Below are 19052 nucleotides of genomic sequence, written 5' to 3' on the forward strand. Positions count from 1 at the left end.
TTCTTAAGCTTCAATATGCATAGCAGAAAAAGAATTCTAAAAAAGCGTCCATTCACAGGATGCCCAATTTGACTTAACTTTATCATAATTACAATATGAATATTGTATATTATATATTTTCCAGCTTAGTCCAAAGACAAACAAATTTCTTTTGCTTACGAGAAGAACCTGCAGTCGTTCATGAGTGCATTTAAATGAATAGAAACATTCGCTTACATACTAATTGAAGAATTAAGAAATCATAGTGATCGCAAGAAGTGTTAATCCTTGGCGGTTTGAAAGCATTTCTATCCTCTTGTTTTACAAAACCATTTTCCACAATACGAACAGAATTGCAATTGCATGTGTTTAGAATAGACTATGTATTTTTTCTAACATTCTTCTATGTAAATTGATTTCAGTCCTTCATATTGTTCTGATTTTGTCTTCTGTTTACATGATAAATGGCGACATATTTACTTAAAAAAAAAAAAAAAAAAAGTTGTTTTGAACTAAGTATTCACGAGTATTAAAAAGAACAAAAGAATTTATATAGTTTATATAATTGTTTTGTCTTATGATTTATGAAATTCTCAATTTTTTGTTTTACTAATTTAATTTTTTCTAAAGTAAACAAAGAATTGTTTACCTCCTATGTTACGAACTACGTTAAAGAATTTAAGCTACTAATGAAGCCCTATTTAATGATAATAGCGAAACTTAATATCACTCTTTATTTATTTGCAACCCAGTATACAATAATTAACTACATATTTTGGGGCAAGTGGATCAAATCCAAAAAAGACGACTTCTATTAGCATTGCAAACGCACGTTGGAAAGTATGAAGAAGAATGTTTGATGGAGGATATGCTCAAAAAATGAACCTTGGTGGCTCTTTCCCGGAAACAACAAGAACCCCAGACTTGACTGGACAAGGCAACAGCAGCCAGTTTCCTACCACCTATCCATCTAATAATTATCAATTTTTATCCTCATCCAGACCGCAAATAGAAGGAAATTCAGGATATCCAGAGATGATGTCGCAAACGCGCCCCACAGCGACAGCACGAGGATTTCCATACGGCTCTTCTAGTACCGGTGAAGGTATACCTCCAGTACCATCCATGCGTATGGAAGAATCCAACCAGTTTACAACCACTCCTATGGCTTCTACTGACATGAAGCACCCATCACCGTCCTTGCCTCCTTCGGCTTCAGCCATTCAACAGCAACAACAGCAACAATTGTTACAAAGGCAGCAATACCTGAAAAATAAAATGGAATCAGCGAGCTCTATGTTTGAGCCTTCTTATCAAAGTCACCCTGAGTACCCGCCAAACACATTTCCAACCCAGAATATGGCAGCCGCATCTTCAAGGTCACCTTCGATAGCTCCTGACGTGCCTAACAATCCGAGTCCCCCAAGTAGAAATAAAACCTCAACTCCTTCTGATGTTGCTGAAAATTGCAATAAATTTATGGTTAGTTTATTAAGTTTCATGGCCAAACGTGGCACCCCAATGAAAGACTATCCATCAATCGATGGATATCCTATAAATCTGATGATGTTATATGCTCTTGTTATGCGTACAGGTGGCTCTAGGCGAGTAACGGATTTAAAATTATGGCCAAAAGTTGCTGCTTCCCTTGGATTTACGAATCCAAAAGCAGTTTCCCTCTTGTATCAAAACTACAATGAATGTCTCCTTCCTTATGAAGAAGCTTGGACTCGTGCCCATCAGCAAAAGCTTCGGCTAGAAAATCAGCCTGTATCAGAAGATCCAAGAATACCCACGCCGAAACAGACATCCGTTCCAAAAGCGACTTTTAACGCACAAATACCGAATCAAAAAAATGAATCTCCATCTTTGAGTGGATCTTCACACACACCTGCTAACTATAAACCGTCCCTGTCCCCTACTGCCGTACCTCAACGAAGCGGCTCAATACCTCCTAACCCTCCTGTTAATGAAAAAAACAAGCCTTTTATTGTCCCTGAAGCTTCAACACCTTTACCCTCCGCTTCGGATCGACCTCCAGTTGAACCTAGCGTTGAACCTCGCACTTACAATCCCATGAAAATAGACTTGGCGGGAATAACTGCTGGATTTCCTCTGCATCTTTCTACTACTCATCGCATCGATGAATCCTTATTGCGGTTGAAAATGCCGTCTATCTCAGATTTAGGTTGTATAAATATTCATGCGCTATCTATGAGTCTTTTATCAACACTCCCTGGTGAAATGACTTATGCTCTCAACGTTTTACTTCTTTTGGCAAATGATAGACAAGAAGCTGTACATTTAGCAAAATGCGAAGAAGTACTTGATGCATTGGTGGATGTTGGATGGAATTGCTTGGATGTACTTACGGAGAAACTTGCATCGGAGACGAGTGAAAACATTCACGTTGAAAGGCCTTCTTACAGGTATCTATTGCTAGAATGCATACAAGAAAACAGTATTCAAAGAAATCAGCCAAACCAAGAATATGAAGGTTGCGGTACATATGAAAAGAAAAATCGTCAATTGATAGAGCAGCACTTGCTTGCTGTATGTATAATACTTCGTAACATGTCCCTTGCTGAAGAAACAATAATGAACTTTTCTCGCGGATCTGAGTTATTTAATTTCTTACTGCGACTAATTCGGTTGTTGAATCGTGGTGAGTGGTGTTTGTTATCATCTAAACGTGCTATGCTAGATCTTCATAAGGATGTTTTACTATTTCTTTCACAGGTATCACATAATATCGTGCTACCAAACGTGGAGTCTGCTTTACAAATTTTGCATTTTATTTTAGCGTTTTCTCCCATATCAAAGAAATATACCAAGCGAAAAGGTTTGGTAACGGGTGACTCCCAAGATCTCCCTCTGGAAATTCCCACCTATACCCCTTTCACGCACCCCTATGTTGGACCTTCTATAGCTGTATACGCAAAGTTGATGGCTCGGGACGCTACCAACAAATTATATTTTCAGACAGTTTTTGACCGAAATCCTAAGCTTTTGAACTTAACGTTTCTTTTTCTTGCCTCTGTTATCCCAAAGTTCAATAGACAATGTTTAAAGCTTTGCGAAAAGCGTCTACCGTTGTTACAGCATGCATTTTTATGTTTGGAGAATACTGTATCGTTTCTACGAGAACCATCTCAGGCGGTGTTTTGGTGTAACATTGGTGATGGTTTTTTTGCTTCTCTCATTCGTTTATTAATTCTATTATCCGGTCATCCATCTCTTAATCCCGTTTTTCCTCCTGATGTCCCTACCCGAACGAGCACGAATCCCTTCCGCTGTGTAATTCAAAATGGAATATTATGTGCAAGAAAGCTCTACACCTTAGCATGCTCAATTAATGCTACAATTGTTTCTTTCCCAAAGAACGAAACTATTCTAGCGATTCTTCTTGCTCCTACCACCGACCGAACGTTTTTGAAAGATCTCTCAACTATATTGGATAGAGATGTTGGGGAACAACTATCTTTTAATAATAGAAACTTTAAATAATTAGTTGGTTCCTGTTTATATTGATTTATTTTTGTTAATAATATTTCCTTCTCTTTGTCTACTTTCTTCCCATCTTTTTGCATAGACGACATACATACTACTTCATTTCATTCTTCATTCACAAATTTGAAAGGAATAAACGAGCTTACGCTTTAGTACAAGAACAACAAAAAGAAACTTACAATATATTTTACGATGAACACAACAAGTTTTGCATAAACAAAAAATTTAATTAAAAAAAAAAAAAAAAATCGACAAAGAACCAACATCAGACATCCAAAGGAAGGACTATGGCCGTCATTTGCGACAAGAATGGGTTCGTATGTCGCTCCGTGAAAACTGCGAATGTTTGTTGGAAATTTCATCACCTGTCAGTCTTTGTCGATAAATCTTTTCCAGCACCCACAACTCTAAAACTTCTAAAGAAAAACTAAAACTAACTGACAAACTTTCATTGTCAAAAACAAAATGGAAGGGAAAGTAACACCAAAACTCGCTCGTATAGGAGCAGCTACCACGATTCATCCGATCATATACGCTTCTATATCAATACAGAAATACCGATACCTCAAACACTTTTACGAGTTTGAAAAATTTAAAAACTTTCATGATCCCATCGCAAAAGCACACCTAACAAAAAGTTAGTATAAAATCGGTGAAAACAGATCAAGAGAAAAACGAGAGAATCAGACACCTAAAATACTGGCAAGTATTACCTCTCTCGGGAAAAAAATTGAGAGAGGCGATTTGTATCGTCATAGTCGATAAGACGGGTAAAGAAGACGTATATGAATATCATCAGGCTTTCTCGTTTTTCCTTAGGGAGTAGAAAACTTACCTCTACAAACAAGTTTACCGAGAGTCGAAAAATTTCAGGTTTTCCAAAAAAGTCACCAAAAATTTAATGTTTCAGCTTCGAAAGCGAAGATACACTTCAATCCACTGATCGCAATGTTTGATCACTCAACAGTACTAGCGAAAAACAAACGTTACCGACGAATCCGTCTACGCATTACGGCTTCCATACACGATTACGCGTTTCCAATGGTCGATGCACATCACACAATCTACTCCGGCTACGGTTTAGAAACTCCCAAATCAGCAGCTACTCAAAACACGTCAACAACTTCCAGTGCACACACACACAAGTAGTAAAAGCACCGCTGCCCAAAAAGAAGCCGTCCGCATTTGACAAGCGCTGCTTACGAGGACTCGAATTCCAACGGAAACCTCTCTCGAAGTTCGCAAACGCTCTCTTTAACAGAAGTGTTCTTGCCGTGTGAAGCACTCGAAGCTGCCTGCCGATAGTAGTGGTTCTTGCCCATCCTTATATAGACAAGGGAACCCTAACCCTGAATGTTCTGGAAGAAAAAAGGATGGTAAAAAAGTCCTTTCTAGCATGTATTACGTCATCAGAATTTATCCAGCAGAGGAGATTAGAGCACCGTACCGTGGAGAATCCTATGTGTATGAAACAAAATGCAACGAAGGCGGTAGAGGTGATAACGGGATTAAAACCATCCGTATATGAAATTAGGGAGATGGATGCAGCACTACGGCAATGAAAGAGAATTCCGTCCACCACTTGGTATATACAAATGGCTGGCTGAAGTGACAAGTGACTTTCCAGTGTTCAGCTATAGAATTGCCAATGCAACGGACATGGGCTTAGATGGATGATGAAAAATTAAAACATATATATGAAGTCTTCTTCTGTATACCATGCAACAAAGCACGTATATCAGACAATCGTACCTTCATGTTTATCAATAGAAAATAACAGACTGCAAGGTTATGCGGTAGACTTTCTAAGGAAATAGCTTCCGTTACACTATTCCAATACTACCAGCGATTTTGTTTGGGTGGAGCGATCTTGTTTTTACGCTTTGCACAGAGCTAGAGCTACATAGTGCTTTAGCAAGCAGGTATCGAATTTATTTCATGAAAAGCATGGGTACCAACTATGCATCTATGATGTACAATAGCGGCTCCAATATTCTTGGCTATGGAGTTTTGAGACTATTACAGTACAACGAACAATTATCATGCGGGTGGGAAAACACCATGAAGGAAGACATAGGATACTGGAGGAGATTTGTGCACAATTTCTTTACTGAAAAGGGAACATTTCGATTCAATTTTGAACCAAACGCACAAAGGACTCGTGAATCTATGCAATTTGAATTATCATACGCAGCTTTGCCGCGGTTTTTCTATTTAAATTACATGGGTGACATGAGACGAATGTCAATAGTAATGGGTGATACGAAAGAATTTGCAATTCCTAATAATGGGTACTTCGTCGAGTCCTCGCATGCAAGTCTTGTGTATCAATTTGCTAATGGTATACAAGTAATTGTTTATGGTTGTCTGCGAGCACATTTTCATCGTGCACCCCTTTTGAAATTGGATTCACTTGAATTCTCCGCTACGAATTATTCCGAATATCTTCTTCGTGAACTAGTAAACAGTGCCTCTCTTGCACAGCAATATCAACATGAGCATCGCCCAGGACAGGAAAACACATCTGGATTTCCTTCCCAAGGCAGTGAACAAGCCCCACCGTATCCTCCATATAACCTCGGCAACAGTGCCCAACTTGCTTCTACGCCGGTGAACGAGTATGGCATTGAACCGCGAATCATGCGCTTCTTGGAGATTTCCGAAACTATTTCCGGGATGCGAGATTTAATAGCCTTTACTCTGGCTCAGCGCTCCGGACCTGCAAGTGCTCTCCAAAAGTTTGCTACAGCGTTAAAACAACAACAGCAGATGCAGAAATCGAGTACCGCAAAGATAGCTATTCCGAATAATCCCTCGTTAAATAATCAAGCTCCTCCTAATAATGCTGAAGCTTCTATACCTTTGGTCCCTTCTGTAGCCCAAACGGCAGCTGGAGGGCCTCCTCCCGAATACCGCGTCCCTAATTACCCATCCCATTATAATTATAACCAGTCCCGGCCCCCCATGAATGCTGATTTCGATCCATCTCAATTTGGCAATCACTACCCATATCCAAACCCTCAGCCGGCTGCTCCTTCTATGAATCCTGCGTACACCTTGTCTTCTCAGAAACGGTCCGCTACAATGTCTCCACTTAGGGAACCCGGAAAGCAGGACGTTGATCCCTCCTTTTTCCACAACGGATCCTTCGGACCTCAGAAGCGAGCTAAAGTATGATTGTTCTTTGTCAAAACAACACTCCTAAAATGATTCTTATCATTGTCATCTGTTTTTATTACCATTTAAATCCGTTCTTCTAATTATTCTTTCATATTTGCTTAAAGGTTTTACTTTTGATTTCATATTAAATTATTATGGTTCTGTTTGACGTTATCTAATGTCTCCCTGTCCTTCGTTTTTCAAAAGTTGTTATTTTATTTTATTTTCTTATTTTATCTTATTTTTTTTTGTCATATTGAGTTCTTACTCAAGAAGACGAGTAACTCTTCCTATCTTATTCTGTGAGCATGACAGCCATTTGATATGTTGAATTACAAATGAATGAAGTTGTTCTCATTTCAAGCCTAAGTAGTGAGATGCAATTGAGATCTATGTCTGTTGGTTTTAGTTTTTGATGTTAGTTTTAATAACATTGTTGGTAATACAATTTTTTCTATCACTGAAATGTAGCTTACAATTACAAAAGACGAATAGAAAAATACAATTCATATATAAAAAACAATCTTCCTGTTTTTCCGTGGCAAATGCATATTTCGCCCACTACTGTGTAAACGCGTAAGATATGATCTTAATCTTCAGTAAACGTAAGTAACCTAGCTTTCACCATACACCATTGCACTGTTAAAAATAGTGCTTGTATAGTTTTGTTCTTATTTATTTTATTTTCTTTAGAATACCAGTTTCTAAGTCTATCTTCTACATTCAATGCCATCGTTCGGCGATTTGGAAGTATTGGACCAACTCGATAATGCTGACTTTCTAAACTCAAGTACTCGGATTCGTCGCTTTAAAGGGTCGAAAAAGAATGCTCATACGTTTCCTCGTAGTAAAGGAAATCGTATTTCACAATGGCCTCGCATGAGGTTTGTACGTGCCGTGGATATCTTCAATCCTACCGAAGAAGTTAATAGAATGATCCAAGAGGAGAAAAGCAAACAAGAAGCTACCAGATCTAGAGAACTTGTAAACAATAACGAGGTTTCTGAAATAAAGCATTCATATTCCCCAAAAAAACCTGGTACCCATCCAGACGTTGTGTTATTCAAACCTGTGCGCTATAACGGTACTTCACGTGAAGACAAGGAACCTTCACACATACACGGGAATATTCATGAAGATGTTCCCGTTTCCAAACCCGAGAATGAATTGAAAGAAAACCATTCTTCTAGTATTACTTTAAACACTCCTCGCTCCCAAGAATTACCTAAGCGTGAAGGTTCACAAAAAGAAAACATCAGCGAGACAAAGAGAGAAGCCCAGAAAACATCTGAAAAACATTTTGGAAGGGAGAAACCCTATGTCCTTTCGGATACAGATGAGAATTTACCGGATGAAGACAGCACTGACACAGATTTAAAATTCAGCATGAACAAATTTGCCAACTTGTCTATGAATTCTGAAAATGATGAAGATGATGAATCTATGGAAGGAGATGATGACATTGAGAGTATAAATGCAGAATCTGCAGACGAGAATGAACTATCTTTTAGCATGGACTCAGATTTGCTTAATGACCAAAATGACGAGGATTATGATTATGACGATGAAGTACTAGCAAATGTTTTGGCTGAAACTGAAAACTTAGAAGACGAAGAAGTAAATGCTTTGCTAAATAGTGTTTTTGATGATAGTGACGATTCCGAAATTGAAGCTTACCTAAGTGTTGGAGACACTGGTGTAAATGACTTTACACTTTATGATTACGATAGCGATGATGAGCCCTACCAGAGAACAACCCAGGAGCCATCAAAAGAATTCACCAAGAAAGGAAACAAGAAAAAAGAAAAACCAAAGAAAGCATCTAAAAAAGAAACAAGAGCTCAAAGGAAACTTGAAAGAAAAGCTGGAAAATCTGTTGCAAATCGGCTCGCTAGTGCTTATGATGTCGACGATGACATTGCACAGGAGTTAGAAATGTACTCTCATCTTCAAGAACAATGGATAAAAGATCACCAGAAGAAAGCAAAAAAGCGTAATGAACGTGAAGAAAAACGTGCACAAGGCCTATTAGGGAAAAAATCTAGTAAGAAACTGGCTAAAAAAGCAGCAGCTTCTGAGAAAGGTTCAGATCCCGATAGTCCTACCCTATCTAAAGCAGACCATGCATTCATCATGGACGCATATAAGCGGATGCAACAATTATCTCTTTCAGGAGTGGATGAGGTTTCTCTTCCCGCATGTCCGAAATATGTTCGCCGTTTAGTTCATGAATTAGCTAATCGTTTGAATCTCCGTTCTCAAAGCTATGGTTCTGGTAAGAAACGGTACACAGTTCTTTCTAAAACCCCCCGATTCAATTCCTTAGACATAAATAGCGCATCGTTAACGAGGATTCTACATCGTGTGCAACTGTCTGTTGGAAAGCGATCTGGAATTCCTGGAAAACCAGGTAAAAAGCCTAACATTATGCTTGCTTCGAAGCGTACCGTTAGTAGTGCTACCAAGCTATATGAAGGCCAAGTGGTAGGTGGTGATGCTCCTGAAATCACTCGTGCTAATCCAGGTCGTCGTATGTTAGAACGACTAGGTTGGTATGCTGGTAAAGGGTTAGGACATCCAGAAAATGAAGGCTCCCACGAAAGTTTGCGTGCTATCGTAAAGACTAGCCGCAGTGGTTTAGGATAGAGTCCATTCATTTTTTCATTGATGACGAGGATGTATATATCTGGAATGAATTACTATTCTTTTTCTTTTTTTTGGTATACTTCGTGAAAGCATATACTATTTGAGGTGTATCTTAAGTTCTTGTACATAGACTACGCATGTCAAAATTAAAGAAAATAAATAGCAAGTGAAACATCTTGTTAAGTCTTAATTTCTTATTTTTGTTCGTAAATATTATTCATCCATCTGTTACATCTGTAAACCTTTCCCTTATATTTAGAATCATGCAATCATTGCAAAAGTAAGGATGCTCGCTGCGATGCGTTATAAAAAATACGAAGCTTATGCGCATCGTAAAACTTGTAACGGATGTTCACATTACAAGATCCGATCTTTTGGCGAAGTTCGAGTATTTTCCTTTAGCACAGCACAAAAGGTACAAGGTGTTTCGTTTGGCTTGTTGTTTCTACTCGAAACGCGTACATTCCTTTACTTTACGGGGTTTCTGTTTCAGTAAAAGAAAATCATTTTCTGTACCTATTTTTCTATCTTTTAAAATTGGTCACTGAACCCCGTTATAGATCAGTCAAAGCTTGACTGTATTTTTTTCACATAAATATTTCACTCTTTTTATATTGTCGTTCGTTTTTTTATGCTTCTGGATATTATAGAATCCACTTGATCTAGGTTTTTTATATTAGCCAACCGCATAATATTAATTTGGATACCCGTTCATGCTTGGATCTAGCAATCCTAAATAGATCTTCGTTCTTTTTCTGATTATTTTCATTCTTTTTTTTATTTACATTCTTTTTATATAGACGTTCTAGCGTTTCATTGGGCGTTAAGTTACCTAACATTAAGTTGATTGTCGAGTATCTTCTGGTTGCGGTACTATGAAATCGTTTTATTACCGATCGCTCGTCGTGCGGTTTTTACAAATCATTGTACTATTTAATATAGGGAATCGCCTGGTCTATGCAGATTTGAATAGTCAGTTTGGATGCTACCAGGTTGATGATAGTTTAAGTGTGAAAGGCAGTTACCAATACCTTACTCCTCAGTATTGTTATGATCATTTATGTAATGACGATCCTAATGTCGCTTTTGTTGCCATACGCGGAAAAAATTGCTATTGCGGTAATACGCTAACAGCCAAAACGGTCGATTCCAGCAGTTGTAACGAGCCTTGCCCTGGTTTTGGTAACTTGAAGTGTGGTGGTGACCTCTATTGGTCAGTTTACTTGACCGGTAATGGTATTTTGCATACATCGTCTTCTCAGAGTTCTTCGGCTACTTCTTCCACTCAATCATCATCTACACAGAGTTCCTCTACGCCGTCGTCTACGACGAGTTCAACATCAAGTTCTCGACCGTCTTCTTCCTCCCATCCCCCATCTTCAAGCCATTCATCCTATAATAGTTCATCGTCCAGTTCATCATCGTCCCATACACCAACTACGTTTGCGTCGTCCTATGTGAGAACAGTAACTCCTAGTCCCACAAGCTCTTCGTCATCTGCAGCTGGCTCACCAAACGGGAATCAGAGCTCGAAATCAAATAACTCATTAAATGCTGGCGCAATTGTTGGTATTGTGATCGGTTGTGTTGCTTTTGCAGTGGTAATTGCTTTATGTGTTTGCTTATACTTTTGGTATAGAAAGTTTAAGGCAAAGATGAATGCTAAGGATGATATTACTTTCCCCTCCTATAAAAGTGAATTGGACTCTCGTCTTGATCCTGGCATGCTGAACAACCGCAACTCCAGTGAATCGTTGGCAGATAGTCAAGACTATTCAAGAAGAATTTTAAGGGTTATGAATTAGAAGAAGTATTATTGTATGAATCTTTTACGTCACCATATTTGGAGACAACCTTCTATACTTACTCAGATGTTTTCATGTGAGATTATTTTCCTTTACATAAAGAAAAAAATGCGTGTCTTATTTCTCGCTTTGATATTTATTTATTAATTTACTTCCTTGGTTTATACTTTTTTTTTATAGGTTTCTTTTCGGCTTGAAATCTTTCTTTTTATTTCGTTTTACTTAATTTCTTATTTTTTTTTTAGTTCTGACGGATTTTTACATTTTTCTTCTTCGATTCTTCACCCTTGTGGGAAGAACATTTCCAAATATTCTGAGGATGCTCTTTGAGCACACCCGAGTCGCAAACAATCTGCAGACATGTAAAAGAGTACAATCATTCCTGCAGAACATAATTGAATGGTTTTGTACTTTAGCTGCTAAATCGTTTAAACGTTGCTTGTCTTTAATAATGGTTGAGCAAAGAAAATATTAAATCAGTCCCCTTAGATGTCTTTTCCTTTTTATATCACTAGATCTACTTTTTTTTTTAAATCCAATGGATGATACACGACCTCTGGAAGCAATGGCTTACTGTGAACTCTGGTGCTGATTAGGATGCTGAAGGGAGTCCTTACGTGATATTTTTAATTAGACCCTCAATGTAGTCCCTGGTTGGATAAAGGACTGTGTAATAGATCCCTGGCTGTGAAACCATATCATCTCTTTCTTTAGGCCACAGTCAACAAGTCCCGGCGAAATCTGTTCTTTTGTTTCTCCTTTGGTTGTATCCTGAAATTAATTCACTCTTTCAATTGCTTTATAATAGGTTATTCCCCTACTTTCTTGGTTTTAATGAATTGAATTTTCCAATTCAAAGATACAAAAGTAGTACACCTCTATTTTAAACCCTTTCCCAACCTTTTCATTTTTAACAGGCTGAATCTATCTATATATACAAATTATATCTTTTGTTCGACCCTTCCTCTTGTCTCATGAAAGCTCCTAGATCTAGTACAATTAGAAATGGATTGAAACATTTGTATTATCTTCATTTCGCCGTAATGACAAAAACATCGCTTTTTTGAGTATTGTCAAACGTTTGACACACTTACATTCTCCTCTTCTACTCTCTAAAACGTTTTTGAACTTTCTCTTGACTAGATATGCTTATACAGTGTGTATCCATTGTCAAAGCTTCCTCTGTTTGATATTCCTTTATGATCATATGCTTATTTGGATATCCTTATATGTTTATATACCGTTGAACGTCAATTTCGTTGCTGTGAAAGATGACGTCAGGTTTCACATGAGATATATATGTACATATCCTCTTCAATACACTGGCTAATATTTGCATATCGACTTTTACATGAAGTATCTGTTGAGTTAATCTTATACCAATTAAGCCGTGAAATTCAGATTCAGATTTATATTTATTATTGGATCCTATCAAGTGAATTAGCGAAAACATTATGGCTAGAACATTTCAAGAAAAGCAGCAAGGCCGCAGAATGAAAATGAGCACTGGCAACATATTCTCAAGAGTCTGGAATTCAGTCGTCTTTGGTTTCGGTGCAGCTTTGGGTGCTACTGCTGCTAGCGCCATGCTTGGCGCCTGTTGCGGTGGATAATTCTTGAAGTTACAGAAGACGAAAACGATAAAGTCAAATAATGCTTACGATTAACGGTGTTAAAATGCAATAATCTACTGAAGAAAATGTCAAGAGAGGTCCATAACTCGAGATATCTGTAAAACTAGTTTGTTTGTTGCGAGGATTTTTGCTTTATCCTCTTATTTCTTTTTGCTATTTGGAAACCCTTTCGATTCTATAATTTATTCCTTCATGTTTGTTACATTCTTGTCTTTATTTTCTTATTTTGTTTGTTTAACACTTTGTATTCAAAATATTTGCTAGTTCACTCTTTTAATACTAATACACAATGAACAACGCTTCTAGTCGGGGTTAGAGATTAAGTGATTGTTGAAGAAGGATAAATTTGTGCATGTACTTTGTCTAAACGAAAAAAATTCTTAACAGCTACAATAGCAAAGGCTCAATAAACAATAGTCGCTTAAGCGTAGTAGTAATGGATATTAAAAATTGGAATTTACAATTTACCCACCAACAGTAGAAATCCGTACTGCTTTACATTGTAAACATTTGAATATTTTCTCGTTTTCTGCTTTTTAAAGCAAAGCTTGAAAAGAATTGTGATTACCTGTTCTGGTGTCATTTGGTCTTTGGACTAGTGATACTAATGGAGGATGTAGACGAACTTAACCAGTGCCACCTATTTAAAATAAAACAAGCAAACGAGACTTTGCATGTCTTATTAAATTGGCTAGTTTTTAGAAGAAAACTAAGTCTAATTTGTTGAAAGAATAAATAAAATTTATCGAAAATGCGAGGTTTCGACCGTTTTGCATTAAAAACCTGGATTCAGTGGTTAGCCCTTGTGGCTCTCCTCTTGGAGGTCGTTACTGCCTCTGTGGATCTTACAGATGAAAATTATGGTGACGTTGAAAATGCTAGATGGTTTATCAAGTTTTATTCACCATCCTGTCCTGCCTGTAAGCGCATTGCTCCTCTATGGGAAGGTATGGCAAAGAAGTCGGAAGAGAAGGCGAATCAAGCCAACATTCATATCGGTGAAGTGAATTGTAAGGAACATGTCAGTCTTTGTCAAAAATTGGAGATTAGAGAGTTCCCTACCCTTCGATTCTCTGTAAATGGTGAGAATAAACAAGAAATAAAGTACAGTGGCTCTACTACCGAAGCTTCTCTTTTGGACTTTGTTGATGCTCGTATTGCCGAGGCCCAAAAAGAAATTGACTCTGAAAGTACAGATGTTCCAACGGAAGCCTCCAACGTCGTTATCCCTTCTGCACCTAGTCTTACAGTTTCTACAAGTTCTTTATCACTGATATCTACTCCTACTGCGTCTAAGAGCTCTAGTGACGATTTCACTGATTTGCACATGGCACAAGTTTCTCCCAAAGTTTCTTCCATAAGCCATACCTCTGCTCCTTTGGCACAGTCTTCCTCTGCTAAAGGAAAAGGTGCTGATACTGCCAAAGATGGCTCTCTCACTTCTTCGCTTATCAGTACTCTTCCTGCTACAGGCAATGCTGAAGGCAAAATGACCGCTACTTCAGTATCTGCGTCCTTACAGTCACTTACCCCCACAACATCTGAAGCTACCTATGCTATCCAAACTGCTCCAGAAATTCCTTCCGAAGGAGGAGATCTCTCAGTGCCTTCCGATAAAGATGTAGAAAATTCCAGCCAGCCCATTTTCAATCCTGCTGGACGTTCCAAGCCGCTAGTTACCCAAGAAGACATCGATGATGCCTTATCAAGTGACGTTGGCTGGTTTGTTCTTTTTTTCTCTTCTGATTGCAAAGATTGTCCTAATGTATCTATCAATTGGAATGCAATGGCTGGAAGAATGAAAAATAAACTCAACATTGGACATATTGATTGTAGCAAGCAAAAACTTAGCTGTAACAACAAGGTTCAAAAAACTCCTTCTTCATTCTTTTTCAAAGGAAATGAATACGTGGAATATTTTGGTCTTTTTAAAGTTGGTGATCTTACTAGTTTCGCCGAAGAAGCCGCTAATTTCGAGATCCGTGAAGTCGAATTTTTTGATACAACGGAAAGTGAAAAACATGGGGACGTCTTCTTTTTGTATTTCTATGATGACAAGAGTGTTGATAGCCTTGCCACCATTCGTAAAACAGGTATCCAACTCCTTGGTCATGCCCGACTTTACCTTACAAAATCTCAACAACTCGTGAAGAAGTACAATGTCAATAGTTTTCCGAAGTTAATTGTCGTTAAAGATGCCACTCCTAGCTATTATCCTACTAGTGTAGCATCTGATATTACCGATTACAGAAGGATTTTGAACTGGATGAAGAATAATTGGCTTCCAGTTCTTCCCGAACTTCAAACATCTAACTCCGATGAAATCGCCAATACTGATACTGTCGTTCTATTTCTTTTAGATCCAGACTTGCCTGATTTTCCTGAAACTAAAGCTACCGCTCGAACGATCGCCTCGGATTGGTTGAATAAAGAGTCTCAGGAATACCAGATGGCTTGGAAGGAAGAGACCGATAAAAAGAATGCTCATTTGAACAAAGCTGAGGAAAAGAACGATGCAGAAGCCTTGGAGGCAGCTCGTAATATGAATGTCAAGCATAAACCTGCTTCTAAACGATTTGCCTGGGTAAATGGAAATTATTGGGCAAAATGGCTTAATAACTTCAATTTCGATATTAAAAACTCCGGACCAAGAGTGGTGTTATATGATGCCGGCAAGAACCTATACTGGGACACAACTGCTAAAGGTGAGCCCATTACTGTCAAGACTGACGTGGTTTTCAAGTTTTTGAAGGATGTAGAGACTAATCCCAGCTCTTTAAAACCTAAAATGTTAAAAGAGAATGCTGGCTTAGAATACTTAGCTTCCTACGGTTTGGATAAACGTGCGTTATACTTGATCTGCGGTGTCGTTTTACTTGGTATCATTGTTTCATTACTTGGTGCAAGAAGGATCAGAAGTCTTGAGCGCCGACACCGTTCTTCGCCCATTTTGCCCATCGCAACAAAGAATGCGGGTAATACTGGAAAATTCGATTAATTCGTTATTCATGGCTTGCTCTTTTATTGAAATTTGGTGATTATTATGAAATCTCTATCTATTGTTGCATTATGATTATTATTCTGTCGTTTTTATAGGTAATTGCTTCCAGGATGTTTTCAAGTTAGCAATTAAAACATATTAGTAACTCTCGTCTTTGTTCTTTGGTAATATAATAAAGTTACGAATTTGACATTTCTATTCAATAACTCATTCATACTACAGCATTTACAAGTACAGAAGAAAAAATAAAGAAACATATATATATATATACCAAAAATTCCCATTTATATAACTAGTAATCAAAATTAAGCATCATTTCAACCTTAAATCCATATTTTTAATTCTTACGAACCTCAGACAACATTAGAAAATGCACGTTTTTTACCATCACCTCCCAGCAACGAGTTATCAACATCCTCAAGAGATGTTTTGTGATTCAAATCCCACTCGTTTCTTAAGTATGTCAAACCGGCAAGATTGTAGCCCACAAGCGATCGCTCTTCAACTAAAGAACCTCGAAGACTGTTGCGAATATTATTAAGTAGGGGTCGCATTTTTATTGTAGCTGTTAATTGACGATGATATGTCTTCAACAAAAAGAAAATAATTCTAGAAATCAAAGGAATAGACCACTTCTTGCTAGCCCATATATCAACAAAGCGAAAAAGGGACAAGACTTGGTCAAAGGGAAGTACCAACAGAGCATCATCCAGATGACTTGTACGAACTTTCTTAAAGGTATTCAATACGTATTCTTCTGCTGAAACATTTAAGTGAGCTAAAATAGGATTACGCGGGACTCTGGATTTGTTCGGATTGCTAAGTTTATCGATTCGATATTGTATTTCCTCGTCCAAATCTTTAGCACCAATCACTAATGCATCGAGTATCTTTTCACCATCCTTTAAACTTTCCACAGTTTGTTTATTCACTGTAGCAACATTATCTTCTGTTGCGTCCTCGTTTCTCTCTTCGGCACTGTAACTGGAGACCAAAGTTGATTCATACTGTTCCTCGAGTTCGCGTTCTCGTTCTTCTTCTAAAAATACTAGGTCATCAGATTGTGCCCATACACGGATAGAGTGATCATGTGAACCTGTATAAACCGAGGTTGGAGCAACAGCTAATGACCAAACTTCAGAATGATGACCGCGCAACTTCAAAATTAGATCAAAAGTGTCACCATCCCAGTATCTAACTTCCTTATCCTTAGAGCATGTAAAAAAATTTCGGGAGCCAGGTTGAAACGCAACTTTCATAACAGAATCCTGATGAGCGAAAATTGATTTATGGCAATCACCAAAATCTAACCCCCATAATTTAACATTTTTGTCGGCACTACAGGTAGCTAATAATTTAGAATCGTGTGCAATGTCCATTGAAAGAACAGGTAGTTTGTGTCCATACAAATTCAAGAAGAATTTCAAGGTATCCAAATAGTACACTTTGACTGTATTATCAAGTAAAGACGCAGTAATAAGGCGACCATCTGGAGATATTGTTGTGGCGAGAACGTCATCTGCAAAGTCAATTTGACGAGTTTGCTCAACCCTCAAAGCGAATACTTTGACAGAAGTACCAGGAGCATAATCAAAAGAAGGTTTTAATGACCATAATTTCAGTGTTTTGTCTGCAGAAGCTGTAGCAAAATATGATCCATTATGTCCAATAGCCAAATCCCAGATGGGGCCATTATGAGCTTGGATACGCTCCAACAAAGAAGAACTAGCGACGTCAAATAACTCAATTTCTCCTGCTTTATTGACCGAGAGAATTTGCTTATCCGCATTTACAAATGCAGCCGCTAAAACGTAACCACAGTCAAAAGTACGAATACAAGAACCTGTTTTATGGTTCCAAATTTTTAATGAACCATTAGCACCACTTAAAACCATTTCATAGTTAGAGGAAAGGGCTAAGGTTCTAACATCAGCACGATGACCTGGTAATTCGATGGAATTCGTACGTGTTGTTCGTTCTGTAAGAGGGGTAGAAGCGTCTGCCTTGGAATTTACGTTATGGACCTCAATAGAATTATTTTGAAGAGAAACAACGAATATAGGGTTACGTCGATGAGGGATCCAGGAAAACGAGGAAACACGAGAAGGAGCACGAACGACTGCAAAAGGTTCAAACTCATCCTTCGTACTTAGCTCAACCTCATCAGTCTTTTTACGTCTACGACGGCGATTCATGATCTTTTCCATCTCAGAGGGAGTCCTTATACGAAAAATTTCAATTAAACGGTCATGGGCCTGAAATACTACAAATCGACCAGAATCATGGAAGTCAAGGGAAAGTGGACGGTCTCGGCTTTGACGGGGAACACTTCCTGTTAATTTCAAAACTTTGGTTGTAGGGGTAATGTTTCCATCCGCAGGAAAAGAAATTTCCCAAACTTTGACATCTGCGTCACTGCTAGCAGTTAAACAGCGCTTCCCGTCAGGAGATACAGACATTGTCCAGATTTCACCCTGATGATTAACATGTGTCTCGACACAATGCTGAATTGAAAGATCCCAAAGCTTCAAGAATGAATCCTTACCGGACGATAGTAAGTATTGGTCCGCGTTGGTGGCATCAATTTCCATACTTGTTGTAGCACCATCTTCAACACCGTCGGCGGTTCCATCTTCGTTAACTTCTCGAGGGCTTAAGAAAATAAGTTTCGTCACTTGATCTTTGTGACCACGAAGTCTATATAAACCAGTTTCATTCACAACATCCCACAAAATGATATCTGTATCTTTGCTACCACTAGCCAATCGAGTACCGGTTTGATCAAAAACCATAGTAGAAACAGCACTCTTGTGACCGTTCAAAGTCAAGAGCAATTCCCCCTCTTTCCAAAGACGAATAGATCCATCCTCATAACCAGCGGCATAGACATCGCCATGATTTGTGAGACACGAGACATTGAAAGGACAATCCGTATCCTTCCACTTAGAAGATAATTGTCCAGTTTTCAAATCCCATTCTAAAATGCTTTCAAGACCTCCAACAATAGCTTTGCCTACGGATTTCGCCGATTCAGATGGTTGCGTTATGATATTACACCCGGATGAAGCGACGACCCCAAAGAATCCTGAGGGCTCGTAACGGGTATAACTTTTCACCATGGCGTTTTCCTCGTCCTAATGGCGTTCTAAGGTTGTTGGTAGAAGCAAAATGAAAGGCAGTATGTTCTTCCTTTTTCAAATATAACGAGTACCTTTCTTACTCGTTCAAAAAATACCATACTAATTTTTCCATCGTTATTTATCATTTGTCATAATACTTCATATCGTTATACACTTAAGGTACAGTAGTAATATTTCG

The 19052-nt window shown here is 38.2% G+C and overlaps 7 protein-coding genes across 7 annotated transcripts; 6 read left to right on the forward strand and 1 right to left on the reverse strand.

The window, feature by feature from the left end:
- Positions 1–767: 767 nt before the first annotated feature.
- On the forward strand, positions 768–3558 carry SOCG_03387 (SWI/SNF complex subunit Sol1). Its single transcript, XM_013161875.1, has one exon. The coding sequence runs from the start codon at positions 832–834 to the stop codon at positions 3484–3486; it is 2655 nt and encodes an 884-aa protein (XP_013017329.1). The 5' UTR covers positions 768–831; the 3' UTR covers positions 3487–3558.
- A 1344-nt stretch (positions 3559–4902) lies between these two features.
- SOCG_03388 (adhesion defective protein) lies at positions 4903–7113 on the forward strand. Its single transcript, XM_013161876.1, has one exon. It carries the CDS (start codon positions 5428–5430, stop codon positions 6664–6666), a length of 1239 nt encoding a protein of 412 aa, XP_013017330.1. The 5' UTR covers positions 4903–5427; the 3' UTR covers positions 6667–7113.
- Positions 7114–7195: 82 nt separating this feature from the next.
- Positions 7196–9512, forward strand: SOCG_03389 (R3H and G-patch domain-containing protein). Its single transcript, XM_013161877.1, has one exon. It carries the CDS (start codon positions 7375–7377, stop codon positions 9292–9294), a length of 1920 nt encoding a protein of 639 aa, XP_013017331.1. The 5' UTR covers positions 7196–7374; the 3' UTR covers positions 9295–9512.
- Positions 9513–9583: 71 nt separating this feature from the next.
- On the forward strand, positions 9584–12526 carry SOCG_03390 (transmembrane receptor Wsc1). The gene has a single exon (XM_013161878.1). The coding sequence runs from the start codon at positions 10170–10172 to the stop codon at positions 11097–11099; it is 930 nt and encodes a 309-aa protein (XP_013017332.1). The 5' UTR covers positions 9584–10169; the 3' UTR covers positions 11100–12526.
- SOCG_03391 (uncharacterized protein) lies at positions 12458–13204 on the forward strand. Its single transcript, XM_013161879.1, has one exon. It carries the CDS (start codon positions 12554–12556, stop codon positions 12710–12712), a length of 159 nt encoding a protein of 52 aa, XP_013017333.1. The 5' UTR covers positions 12458–12553; the 3' UTR covers positions 12713–13204.
- Positions 13205–13484: 280 nt separating this feature from the next.
- SOCG_03392 (ER associated protein disulfide isomerase Pdi2) lies at positions 13485–15731 on the forward strand (the record flags this gene model as incomplete). The annotated part of the gene is made up of 2 exons (XM_013161880.1): positions 13485–14142; positions 14206–15731. The coding sequence occupies 2 exons, from the start codon at positions 13485–13487 to the stop codon at positions 15729–15731; spliced, it is 2184 nt and encodes a 727-aa protein (XP_013017334.1).
- Positions 15732–15990: 259 nt separating this feature from the next.
- Positions 15991–18907, reverse strand: SOCG_03393 (U3 snoRNA associted protein Dip2). Its single transcript, XM_013161881.1, has one exon. The coding sequence runs from the start codon at positions 18851–18853 to the stop codon at positions 16088–16090; it is 2766 nt and encodes a 921-aa protein (XP_013017335.1). The 5' UTR covers positions 18854–18907; the 3' UTR covers positions 15991–16087.
- Positions 18908–19052: the final 145 nt, after the last annotated feature.

Source organism: Schizosaccharomyces octosporus, assembly GCF_000150505.1.
Source record: "Schizosaccharomyces octosporus yFS286 unplaced genomic scaffold supercont6.1, whole genome shotgun sequence".
Classification (NCBI taxonomy): Eukaryota; Fungi; Ascomycota; class Schizosaccharomycetes; order Schizosaccharomycetales; family Schizosaccharomycetaceae; genus Schizosaccharomyces; species Schizosaccharomyces octosporus.

Bases quoted from the DNA above. Each gene is read 5' to 3' on its own strand.
- SOCG_03393 (XM_013161881.1), bottom strand. From the start codon at position 18,853: ATGGTGAAAAGTTATACCCGTTACGAGCCCTCAGGATTCTTTGGGGTC.
- SOCG_03388 (XM_013161876.1), top strand. From the start codon at position 5,428: ATGAAAAGCATGGGTACCAACTATGCATCTATGATGTACAATAGCGGC.
- SOCG_03390 (XM_013161878.1), top strand. From the start codon at position 10,170: ATGAAATCGTTTTATTACCGATCGCTCGTCGTGCGGTTTTTACAAATC.
- SOCG_03389 (XM_013161877.1), top strand. From the start codon at position 7,375: ATGCCATCGTTCGGCGATTTGGAAGTATTGGACCAACTCGATAATGCT.
- SOCG_03391 (XM_013161879.1), top strand. From the start codon at position 12,554: ATGGCTAGAACATTTCAAGAAAAGCAGCAAGGCCGCAGAATGAAAATG.
- SOCG_03387 (XM_013161875.1), top strand. From the start codon at position 832: ATGTTTGATGGAGGATATGCTCAAAAAATGAACCTTGGTGGCTCTTTC.